At 35.6% G+C, this 12,839-nt stretch overlaps 1 protein-coding gene across 1 annotated transcript in view; it reads left to right on the forward strand.

Moving 5' to 3' along the window:
* The window catches only part of LOC101577678 (probable C-mannosyltransferase DPY19L2), a 66,783-nt gene that overhangs the window by 34,121 nt on the left and 19,823 nt on the right, over positions 1-12,839 (forward strand). The window contains exons 10-15 of the mRNA XM_023713368.1: positions 188-265; positions 984-1,070; positions 2,412-2,471; positions 5,613-5,693; positions 7,888-7,989; positions 9,765-9,836. Of these exons, the coding sequence (XP_023569136.1) occupies positions 188-265; positions 984-1,070; positions 2,412-2,471; positions 5,613-5,693; positions 7,888-7,989; positions 9,765-9,836 (480 nt within the window). The remainder of the gene's footprint in view (positions 1-187; positions 266-983; positions 1,071-2,411; positions 2,472-5,612; positions 5,694-7,887; positions 7,990-9,764; positions 9,837-12,839) is intronic.

Below are 12,839 nucleotides of genomic sequence, written 5' to 3' on the forward strand. Positions count from 1 at the left end.
ATAGATATAGATATATGGATAGATATATTTCCCTAGATATTCCACTTGTTCAACTGGAAGATTGGTTCAAATTACCTTGCCTACCATGATAAGAAATATGACTCGCCTCCTATATTATCTAAAACAAGTATTTGTTTGCTAGATGTTTCGGTGAAAACACTTTTGTGATATTGTGTGTTTGTTTCAGGTAGCCTCATTATTTTCCATGTATGTTGTGGGGTATGTTGAACCAAGCAAATTTCAGAAGATCATTTATATGAATATGGTAACATTTTTGATGTTATAAATGTAATGTTTGAATGTTATAAATCAAATGCTAAAATAAGTTCCAGAGTATGTAAAAGAAAATTAATTCTGTTTATAGTAGTGTTTAATCATATAATGTTGATGATATCTAGGAAAAAACTGGGAATATGCATTAGCAATGGTACATTATGCTTTCAACTAGATTGCAAATGTGTTAGCCTCTCTAAGATATTTTTACATTTTATTTTTGACTTTCATTTTGAAAGTCGTTTTTCCCCTAGACTTGAGATTTCTAATGCCTAGTACGAATATGAAATTATACAATGGAAGTTTCACATTGCTGCATCTTTGTTTTTATCTTAAATTTCAAATGTATCTTCCTTAAAAACAAAAAGAAAATAATAAAGCCTCATTAGTGACGGAAATCACAAATTAAACAACAAATACAAGATTAGCAAAACACAGTTCTAAGTCTTTTAGTATTTTGTTATTGAAATAATAGAAATATTAGAATCTATTTTCTGTAGATGGCAAGTAGAGAAAACAATTTAGATGTGTTATTATGAATTTACCTTGAATTTTAATAGTTAGAAAGTAGCAGTGACTTGAACTACTATGGGCCATGACCTTTATTTTATCTATATAGCTAATAGTTGTGTTAAAAATGATGATATGTCTCCATTATTCATTATGCTGTATGTGTAATATCTGTAAAACAAGATTTTTTCATTTTTCAGGTTTCAGTTATCCTCTGTTTCATTTTGATGTTTGGAAATCCAATATACTTATCCTCTTACTATTTTTCATCTTTGTTAATGACATGGGTAAGTTCTGGTTAAGCTCATGTAGGTTATTTCCCCAGTTAAGAGATTTTGTTTAATATAGGTACAGGAGAACAAATAGCACCTTTTCCCAATTATTATTCACAGAAAAAAATTTCCAGATGGCTTTTCTCTTCTTTACCCTTGAAAAATAATATAGTACACTAGATCCACGCAACATCCATGTAGACAATCTTAATATGGTAACAACTAGACTTATTTTAAAAACTTAACCCTGGGGCCGGGGAGATGGCTCAGTAAAATAAGTGCTTCCCTGGCAAGTGCAAGGGCCTGAGTTCAATTCCTAGTTCTGCCAACAAATAAAAAATAAAAATAAAAACTTAACCCTTAGAAGAACTTATGATATGAAAAAATGCCTTCTTTTCTCTTAAGTTTCTTTAGTGGGTAACTGTTCCTTATAGTAACAAAACCATTGCCCAGAATATTTTTTGCAACTCCTTAAATTGCTACATACTTAGGCACATTCTTTTGAATATTTTCCCTGATGTCAAATCTTCATCTTTCAATGTTAAATTTGATTTTTAGAATTGATCAGATTCTTATGATTAATGTAGATGGTTGGATTGGGGGAATCCAGATCTTGGTCACATGGTGATGGGACAGTTACTTAATAAGACTGATTTTCCTTCAATTACAACTTAGTTATCTTTGTAAGCCAGTGTCTTATTATTTATTTTTGGTACCAGGGATCAAACTTGTGCTTGCTAGACCAGTGCATAAGCCACTGAGCTACCTCCCCAGTCCCTCAACTTAGTTATCTTTGAAAGCAGCTTAGAGAGTAGCACTCCAAACCACTTTGAACCATTGCAAAATAATTAGGATAACTCTAGCCTCTTGGTATAACCTATTCTCATCAAGCAATGCTCACCTCAACATGAGCACTTACTGATTGAATATTTGGGCATTGTTCTCAGGTTTAGTTTCCTCTACCCTTTTTGCCTCAAAGTACTGAATCTCTTCATTTTCTCCCACTCCCACTCCATATATGTTTACTCCTTCCAATGTTGTGTCAAAATTGCCAGCACTCCAAGGTGGTGGTACCCACACACCATCAACCTTTCCAGCGGGGTTAGCCTGCAAGACATATGCAGCATAACACAGGAAGGTGCTAACGTAATTCAAGAGGCAATGCAATGTGTAGCAGAGTGTCTGGCTCTCAGTTCGAGGACATTTGGCCCTTGTGTGAAATGACCAACTGAGAAGAAAGGTGGCTGAGGGCAGTTGAGATAAAAGAGTGTGGCTGAGCAATGTTTGAAATGTACAATTCATATAAAATATAAATGTTAATGTTACTGATTTACATTTCTCTCACATGTATTTCAGGTGATAATTCTAAAGAGAAATAAAATTCATAGAATGGGAGTATCTGAACTCAACTTCTGGGTGAGGTTCAATGTTTTTAACTGATGAATGTAGATGATATACTTTAAAAATGATTTAATAAGTCTTACAGATAGCTACTGTCAAAAGGAAATAGTTCTGTGCTAGCATTTATTTTTTTTTCTGTGGGTTTTGATGCGTTCCTGTTAAAAAAGAAAAGCATACTGAAGAGCCATAATTTTATATTATATGTTATATATTATACATTACTTATTACATGTTACATATTGAGAAGGTAAAACTAGAAAAGCTATGATAAGCTGAGGAGGGAGAGTTCTACTCAGAATACAAAAGAACAGAACAGAAGAGTTGCCAGTTCTGCTTTCTAGAGGCAATCTTGTGTTCCTTATGGTGAAAATGTAGAAGTATTTGACAGCTAAATTGTTTCATAACATGGAAATTCTAATATGTATTATTTTTAATTCATAAAAATTGGGTGATTTTACAACTCAAAAGAAAATCAAAATTTCATTTGGAATCTGTTGAAAAATCACAATAACTAAAAGTGTTTGTTGTACTCAAAGGAAAATTTATTGTCTTAAACTACATTTTCTATTACATTTTAAGCATAGACTACAAAGAATAAGCTATAAGTTCAAGAATATCTAAGAAAAAAATTGAAGTATTGGAAATTTGACAAAAAAGTAGAACACATACTTTTGAAAATATTCATTATATATTTGGAAGAAAATATATACAGTATCCTAATAAATCTAGCAAAATACTAATACATTTGTATGGGGAAATATTTTTAAATCTTCAGATGTAGAGATGATCCAAGTAAATGAACACTAAGCTGTGAAGGCACCACAGAGGGCAGTTCTTCCCAGCCGAAGTTTAGGTTGCAAGGAATGCCCACGGGGTTGCTGTGCGGGGCCCTTTGCAGGGAATGATGCTGGGATCATCTAGAGTCTGCACAGGGAAGTTCACACTATCACAGATAGAAGCTCCAGGCATAGTCAGGGCAAATGCCTTCCACCAGATCCTATGTGCCCTTGGCAGGCCATCATGATCCTGGGTGCACCGTGGCCACCCAAGAAGCTCTGGCTCATCCTGTTGGGCCTGGCCCAGCCCTGGAACCAGCCCGGGTCCTTGTAGTGGAAAATGGTGGCTTCCTTACTTCTTCCCTTCCTCCTTCATTTTTATGAGATAGCAATAGTGCGTCATCATCCTTTGATTTTGGGAGTCCTTATCTGTTATTTGAAGTTTGCACTACTACCATTTTTATGCGTTTAAATCCCTGCTTTCTAGTCCATTCTCAATCTGCCAAGCCTTTATCCACCTCTGTGGTGGGGTTCCACTTTCTTGGGTGCCTGCTCTTTTTGCTTTATCACTATTTAAGGGTCTCCCCTTAATTTCTGCAGAGGTTTGGTCAGAAACAAATCTGCGGTGCTGTTTCCGCTCCTGTTGACAGGGCAGGTGGTGCTTGTGCTGTCCATTTGCTGCATTTGTGGATGTTATTATTCTGTTTGTCGGATTTCTTGTGGAGTGGTTTGGACTTAGGCTGTTGCTATTTTCCTCAGGCTGCCCAGATGTTACACTGGTTTTCTCAGTAATCTAGGGCAGCCAGAAAGTAAACACCAAGAAATTTGCTGTCTGCCTTGGTGCATATTTCTGTTTTGCAAAAGAAAATTAAAATCATCAAATTTTCCTTGATTGAAGAGGGACTCATGTAATTTTATTTCCAAAAGACTAATAGAAGCATTTTTTTCAAAATTTTATCGATAAACAGCAATGAGACAGTTTCAAATCAAATCAGAAGTACAGTTTCAACAAATAATACACTGCATAAATTATTCTTAGTGGTTAATTGCTGTACAAGATGCAGACTTGAGATCCTATTTACAGACACCATTAGAACAAATCATTCTATTCATTAAGAGAATGCAACTATATATCTATCCTAACCACTTTGAATACACATATACAAAATGGACATTCATCAGTATACCCCATTTTTTCTAAGTTCCGTTATTGAATATTATAGGTGTGTAAATTCAGCAAAATATTCTAAAAGAGTCCAGTAGCCCATAATAGCATTGGGTGTTCTGTTCAACTGGCAATGTCAGAAATTATTGACCTGAGTCCCCCACAGCTCAACATAACAGCAGGGCTCTACTTCCTATATTTCGTCTTCATACTTTTCTACTGAATGGTTAAGACCCAGGTAAAGCAGGACCTGTGCAACAAGAGTTGTAGCTTTTTGGTCTGAGAAGGTCAGTGAAATGCCCTCAGGATTTATCCTGAGATCCTGTACCTCAGATTGTAGAACTTTTGTCAGTGCTGCCATGTGAATGAGTCACGGCCATTGCTTGGCCAATGTGCTCTCTGTGAAAGCCTGAGAGAATATCTTCTCTCCATGTGACTCTCCTTAGGCACACTCTACGTCATCGATCACTTTCCTCTTTGGCCTCATAATCTTCTTGATCAGAAAATTTGGGACACTACCGAGGTACATGACATTACAGTACAAGTTCTCATATGTCCTGAGTCTTAATTGACCTTAGAAGGCTAGGGCCAAAATGTTGGCTTTCCTTGTAGCCCTCCTTTTTCTTTAATTTTGGCCTGCAAACTTAGGTTGTTAACCCTCCAGAAGATAAGCTTATTGTTATTATCAAATGATTTAGGCTATCAAGCTTAACCTCACTATCTCACTGCATTTCAAACATCTTAGGCATAATAAGGAACAGGTATTTTTCATCAAGTATTGATATGTTGAACTTTAAGTCCCTACAGAATATGATAAAAAAAGCATTTAAAAATTAGATTATATTAATAGAAGCATTTTAATACAGCATTGTGAAATACGGATTTTCAGCTATAAAACAGTATTTGGAAATAAACATATGATCCCTATTATTGATAGAGATTAGAATGAAATAACTTCATATTTTCCTCTAGGTTTGTAATATGTAGAGTTCTTGTGTGCTTTTGTATTTTATAGCAGTAATTTAAACTCTTAGCTCCATTAGGTAAAATTTTCTAAAGGAGTATTTGTTTTTGAGAAGTTGTCATATATACTTCTTTAATGCAGACAGTATATGTCCCAGGATTAAAATCTTTGTGTGACTTCTAGATATGACTGAAAATTTTAACTTAGATATTTTTTAATTTGTAATGCTGGACTTCTATTTTATTTTCTAGCTAATTCAAAGTTGTGGTTGGTGGCTTGGAACAATCATTATGAAACTTCTGACTTCCGAAATCTTAGGCGTTTCAGACCACGTAAGTACTTTCTAGTTAAAGCATTACAGTTTCAAAAAAATACGCAGCTGGATGAAAACTTTGAAGTGGTCTATTCTTACCACTTAATTTTATAGAAGTCCCTATTGTTTCAGGGCCCTGGACCTAATATTAAGAGAAACAAATATAAAACCCTACAGTTCAAAGGCCTTTGCAGCCACTAGGAAACAGAAGTACCAGTGAATGCTGATTCAGTTTTCTAAGAAAAAAAAAAAATCTAATACTTTGTATAGCAGTCATTTGTAATATTTTAGGTGAAATAAAAGTAGTCCCTTGTTTAATAGCTTTTGCATTTCTTGCGTGTTAACGCATGACTACTCTGCACTCAGCCCTAAAATGCAGAACCCTGAAAAATCTCTGTAGACCTGGCTGCGGTGGCACATGCCTGTCAGCCTACCACTCACACTGGGGAGGTAGTTCAGTTTAAAGGCTTGGATTTAATTCCTCTCTCAGCAAAACAAACCAAACCAAAACAAAGGAAAGTAATACCTCTGTAGTTTTATTTATAATTATGGACTAAAATTATTATTTTATATTTTTAAATTGTCATTGGTTTGTAAAAAGTGAAAAACGTTAAAATTCTGCCTTATTTGTAAAAATCACATAAGAATCTTATCTCTCATGTGGTATTTCTGTTTAATCTAATATCTTAAATAATGGCCTGTTTTCAGGCCCCATTTCCTACTTAACTACCTAGTTTAGGGAATAGAAAGCAATGTTTCTCTTTTAGCCTTATATTAAGAAATAAAGGGCCAGCATGATAGCTCAGTGGACTAAAGCACCTGCTTAGGTAGATGCAGGGGCCGGGGTTTGATCCCCAGTGTGCTGTACCGGCCCTGCCCCTGGGGCATGCTGAGATGGCGATAGAGACTGGGCATGGTGGTGTGTGCCTGTAATCCCAGCATTTGGGAGGTTGAAAACAGGAGGATCACTATGAGGCCAATCTATGTAGTGAGACCTTGTAATCCCTGTAGAACTTGTAGACCCAGTAGATCCTGTACTAAAAGCAAATATAAAATAAAATAAAAGAATAAGAAATAAGCATGCATGCGCAGTTATACAATCTGTAGCATGAAACTGACCTTACCTGCTGCCATCCAGTCAGGACCCTGTCTAGTACTGAGATTATGTGAACTCCCGCTCAAAAAGAGCAAGTGCTATTGCTATCCAATAAACATACACTCATGCAATTGTTCAATAAAATTTTTAAATGTAAGCATTTATTTGCTATTTATTGCTAGCTTTGTATAGTGGTTTGGCAGATTTGTTTTTATTTATCTCTGATGGGTCTGGAAGGTTTCCCTTATTGTCTTTTTACTTGTTATAACTTTATTTTGTAGGGCATGATAAACTCCATCTAGGCCTTGGAAGTTATTTATCAATTGCCCTGAATTGGTTCTTGCCTTGCTCTGCATTGTTTATTTTTATTTTACAAATCTTAAACACACACATCTTCCCTCAGTAGTTGTAAGTGACTTTCTCTAGCTGATGGGTGTGAGAAACGGAATACTAGTGGTCTGACTGACATTGTTAGTCAGCGGGTCTATTTTGAATCAGGAAAACAAAGAACTTCTCTAAATTACCTTTCATGCTGGTAGATAAGAGAAACTATAAGTGAAAGAAAATATTGGTAACGACTAAACTTGTTATAAAATCATGTCTGTGCCTACCAAATAATTTAAATTCAGGCTGTACATGCTAAATACTTTTTCCTTTCCTGGCCTTCTGAGAATTCAGTAGAAAAACACTTCTCACTGACAAGAGGTTACCACACAGCACAGCAAGAAGTAAGAAACGTAATCATTGTAGCTGACTTGATGAAAATAACCAGGCATAGAAGGTCTGTGAGTTACAGTGTGTGAAGTAAAAGTGGTAATTGGATTATTTTTCATGATAAATTAATGTCATGATTAACTGAAAGGTGGTTTCTTCCCAGTAAGTGTTCATTTTAGTGTTACCATCTTCTCTGCTGATTTTTAACCTATTTTTCTTTTCCTTTTCTTCTTATATTTCTCTTTGCAGTTATCTTGAGAAGTCAGCATAGAATACCTTTGATTCTCTGTATTTTTTGCTGGGTCTAGAGAGCCAAACCCATTTGTTAGTCTTACGTCAAGCCAGTTGTTACAGCCATCAGCGTTTGTGTAATTCCAATTCCTTTTACTCTATTTTCTTCCAGATTAGCATGACTGACCTCTTAGCAGCCAGAATCCTACGGTACACCAATTTTGATACCTTAATGTACTCCTGTGCTCCTGAATCTTATTTCATGGAACGAGTGGTATGCATATTTCTCTGTTTTCCTTGCCTAAAGGCATGGGGATTTTTCACTCTTTAGCTTTCCTTTTTGTGTGAAATTCAAATTTTTTATTCAGATATATTAAATTTACTTTCTCTGCCATCTTTGACTATAACAGTTGCTAACCACATGGTGTTCCTCACCTGTCTTACCTATAAAGCCAATAGCTAGTAGCCCTTATCCTAAAAAATAGTTAAATATGTTCATTTAGGTAGTTAATAAACAGGATCCACAGTAGTTATTGTTATCATTGATCAAGGATTTTTAACAATTGAGGCCAGTTTCAGATGCAGGCCCATTCAGGAGAATAAAATCCACATTCTTGTATTTTTTGGAAGAAATGAAATTCTTTTGCATTTCCTACCCAAAGTATCATTACAATTTCTAACGGGATATTGGTAATGACTTTTAATAAGTACACAAAACTTATTTTAAATTTAGAGACTCAAAATACATGGTGTCATCTTTTTAAAAAAAAAATGTATAAATTGTTTAGCTTTAAAATATTTACCTCCTTGTGGACCGGAGAGATGGCTCCGTGGAATAAGTGCTTCCTTGGCAAGCGCAAGGGCCTGAGTTCAATTCCCGGTTCTGAAAAAAAAAAAAAATTACCTCCTTGTAGGGCTGTGAAATATAAAACCAGGAAGTGATCTCAGTGGCCATGTAATATAATTTTTCCACTTGCAAAAAAGAAGACAAAGCTTAAAGAATTTGCCTACTGTGCACAGTGGAGCAAGAATTAGCTCATGGGTTCTGGTGGACCCCGGCACGCCCAAACCAGTGCTCTCGCCTTTGTCTGAGGTTTTTTTTCTCACAGAACTGGAAAAAGTTGTCACTGGATGATCCTTGTTTAATGATGAATTCTGCACTAGTGATAAATACAATAATAAAATTTTGTATTCTCTTCTCCATCTAACTAGTTCCACTATATTCAGAAGCTTTTTATCAGCTACTAATTGTGCAGGAGAGTTTTGCTATGGGCCAGCGAAGAGAAAAATGAACTGGTTCTGGCTTTTAAGAAATATAGTTGAAGGCCAGGGAGACAGCTGAGGGGCATAAGCACCTGCCTGGAAAGCACAAGGCCCTGACTTTGATCCCCAGGAAGAAAAAGAAATATAGCTGAGATACATAACAGATGATTTAGCTGATATTATTTCTGCATTTATTCATACTTTCAGTAATCATTTTGGCTAGCCTGCTCCTTGTTAGCTCTTTTATTAACAGATGAAAATAATAGCACTTTATAGTATAGGAAGCAGCAATCTTGGGCCCAGGGAGCAGTACCACACATGTTGAAACTTGGTATTATATGAAGAAAATATGGTTCTGAATAAAGAAAAACATAATGGCCTTAGCTAATTCAAGGTTTAATAGCTATATTATTAATCTGGAACATTTTATATAACTAGTTTATAACTTTGACCCTTATATTAAAAAGTTTTGTTTTAATCTTTTTATTATTTAGTACAAGGTCTCGCTACACAGCTCAAACTCATAGTGATCCTCCTGTGTCAGCCTCCCCAGTGCTGGGATTGCAGGTGTGCGCCAGCAGTCCCAGGGTCCTTGCGCTTGCCAGGCAGGCACTTAGACCACCAACCTATGTCCCCAGCCCCCATTAGAATGTTTAAGTTTATCAATATGTGTTTTGCTGATGACAGACATTTTATTGTTGACAAATACTGTGGCACTCGCTTTGACATAGATTTTTACAGATTGTAAAATTCAGTAACTATTTTGAATAATTTCCTGTGTTGCAGACTCCCCTGAGGTACATAAAGACGTTATTGCTTCCAGTTGTTATGGTGATCACTTATTTTATCTTTAAAAAGGTATCTTCAAAATATTTTTCCTTTTTTTTTGTTTAGTTTTGTCAGAAATGGGTATTACATTGCCATTTAAAGATGGTAGGTGCATGAATTCCGTTGCCATTTAAATATTGTAAGTACATAAATTCAGCAAAATAATCCAATATACTCCAGTAGTCTATAATAGCAGTGGCTTATCCATAGGATTGGCAATGTCAGAAGTTGTTGACTTGAGCCTTTTGCAGCTCAGCATATTAATATGGCTTTACTTTTTATACCTCGTTTTTATACTTTGTTGCTGGACGGTTAAGACCAAACAAAAAAGGGGATACAAATGAAGGACCATTTTATATCTGTATATACAAAGTAGTTAGCATAGATATGCAGCTACTCTCTTAATTCAATGAATAGAAAGATTTGTTCTAGTAGTGTTTGGACAGGATATCATGTCTGCATTTTGTACTATGAATAACTGCTAAGAAGACAACAATATGCAATGTATTAATTATTGAAACTATCCTACTAATCAGTTTTGAAACTGTCTCATTGCTATTTGTTTCTCAATAAAATTAATAAAAAATATTTTCCTCACTTATTTTCTGATTTAAAATAGAGCAGGTTAATGACACTTGCTCTGAATTCTTTTTAAATTGGATAATATTAATATGGATAATATTAATATTTTTTATTAGAATGCATCTAGTATTATACTTATTTTTATAGAAATTCACATTATTAACAATATTTTTATTCTTTCAAAAGATTTTGCCAATTCCTTGCTATGTGTAGGGAACTACATTAACATTGTACACACTTTGGAGAAATAAAACATAGCCAGCTCTGTCTTGGGCAGTCATGAGGGATGGAAAGAGGAAACATTATGCAAATAATCACACACATAACTAAAGAATTTTAACTGTGATAGGTGCTAAGAAAGAAAAATACAGTGATGACCTCAGTATCCTTCACATGTAAAGCATAAAGAAGTCTTGATCTATTTTGAGTATAGACAAACTCGGGAAAAATTTGCATAAGCTTTTCTTTTCTTTTTTGCTTCTCTTCTCCTGTTCCTCCTACCCCCCACTTCTCTTTTTTCTTTTGCAAAAACATGTCTTGCTAAGTATTATAGCAAGGAACTCACTGTCCTACTGCCTCAGCCCCCAAATGCTGGGATTACAAGCATGACCACCACACCAGGCTTTGTACAGACATTTAAATTATCTTTTTCTCCACATTGAGTGTTTTTGCAGCAGAAGACAGAAAAATCATAATAAAAGAAATAATCTTTAAAATACCACCGAAGATATGCTTAGTCTGGAAGTGATGTATCTAAAAGTTCATTTCATTAAGAGAATGTAACTATATATCTATCCTAACCACTTTGAATACAGAGATTTGTTCTAATGGTGTTTGTAAATAGGGTATCATGTCTGCATCTTGTACAGCAATTAATTACTAGGAAGAATGTGTTAATTATTGAAACTGTCCTACCAATTTGATTTGAAACTGTCTCATTGCTATTTGTTTATCAATAAAATTATGGGAAAATAAAAAAATAAATAAAATAAAAAATAAAAAAGATAAAGAATGCAAAAAGAATTCAGAAAGAGACTACACACTACTGTCCAGATAATTTTGCTTTGTGTATTGCATATTTTAAAATACACCATACACAGAAAAATTATTGAAAACATTTATTCTACTGAACCATCTCCCCGGCCCCGATTGAAAACATTTAATAAAATAATCAATTTAAAAAACAAAATAAAATAAAAGTCCATTTCATGACAGAGAGCCCTTAGGGATTTGTTTTTGTTTCTCTCTTTTTTTTCTTTTTTGAACAAACTTTATTAATATTGATTACCAGTTGCCTTGCCTTCTTGCCTTACATCAATATGTACTTACATCATACTTTTCAGTAAATACCAATTGCACTGTCTCGCTGCCACTACACCGATAATGGTCTTGCTGAGTTTTCTGTATTTAAAGGCGCGCTGCATATTTTCTGCACAGGTCCCCATGCCCCATACCTCAGAGTATGAATAATTTGTGTGAGCAGGCACCTCCCACTACATCTGTACTATTTTCCCCTTGGTCCAGTTTCTTAGGGACCAGTCAGAGACATCCAGCATAGCACATCACTAGGTTTTGGAGTTCAGGAGTCTCTTTGAGGTATTCACTAGGCTTTTTTGGTCCTGAACAAAGAATTGGTCAAGGCAAGCATAAAAGGTAGCAACATTTTACATGTATTAAAGGTATGAAAAGAAACATGCTCTACAGAGCAAGTTTGGCCTAACTAAATGCAAGAAAGAAACACACTCTAAAAAAAAAAAAGAAAGAGTCTGTCACTGAAAGGGTCAACCGTAGCTCCCATCTTGATGACAGCCATCTTTTTTATTTCCAAGTGCTCAGGCTGATGTCAGGTCTAGGCCTTCCTATCAAAAACCTGCTTGGGTTCTCTCCAGAAGAACTGAAGGTACCACTGTCTGATTGGCTCCAAGTGGAGGACTCTGGAAAGTGTTTTCTGCACATGGCATTCTGGAATTCAGTGATAGCAGACCATGCTCACTTCCTTGGCTGGCTTGGCGTGCCTTAATCTGACTCAATAGGGAATGAGAGTACCAAATTCTAACCACTAGACCACCAGGGAAGTTTCAATAGGGAATGAGGAGTGAGTTAGGTAGGAACACATTCACTGCTCTCCATTCTCTGGCCAAAGATCTTTCTCAGTACCCATTTCTGTTCCATCAAGGCCATCTGTGGTATCTTCTGGGACTCCACTTGAGGGCTAGTGTGTGGATGCACTTTTTTTTTTTTTTTTCAATAGAGAGACATCCAGGATGGGGCAAAGTGCTGGCTAGACCTGCTCTTGTTGTATCTTTAAAAACACTCAAAACCAAGATTCATAAGCGCAGTAGTAACCCACACACCACAACCCACAGTGCACATTAGTGTAGTGTACGGTAGTGACTGCATTCTCTCTCTCTCTCTCTCTCTCTCTCTCTCTCTCTCTCTCTCTCTCTCTCT

The sequence above is a fragment of the Octodon degus genome, unplaced genomic scaffold (genome assembly GCF_000260255.1).
Source record: "Octodon degus isolate 3935 unplaced genomic scaffold, OctDeg1.0 scaffold00031, whole genome shotgun sequence".
Taxonomy (NCBI): Eukaryota; Metazoa; Chordata; class Mammalia; order Rodentia; family Octodontidae; genus Octodon; species Octodon degus.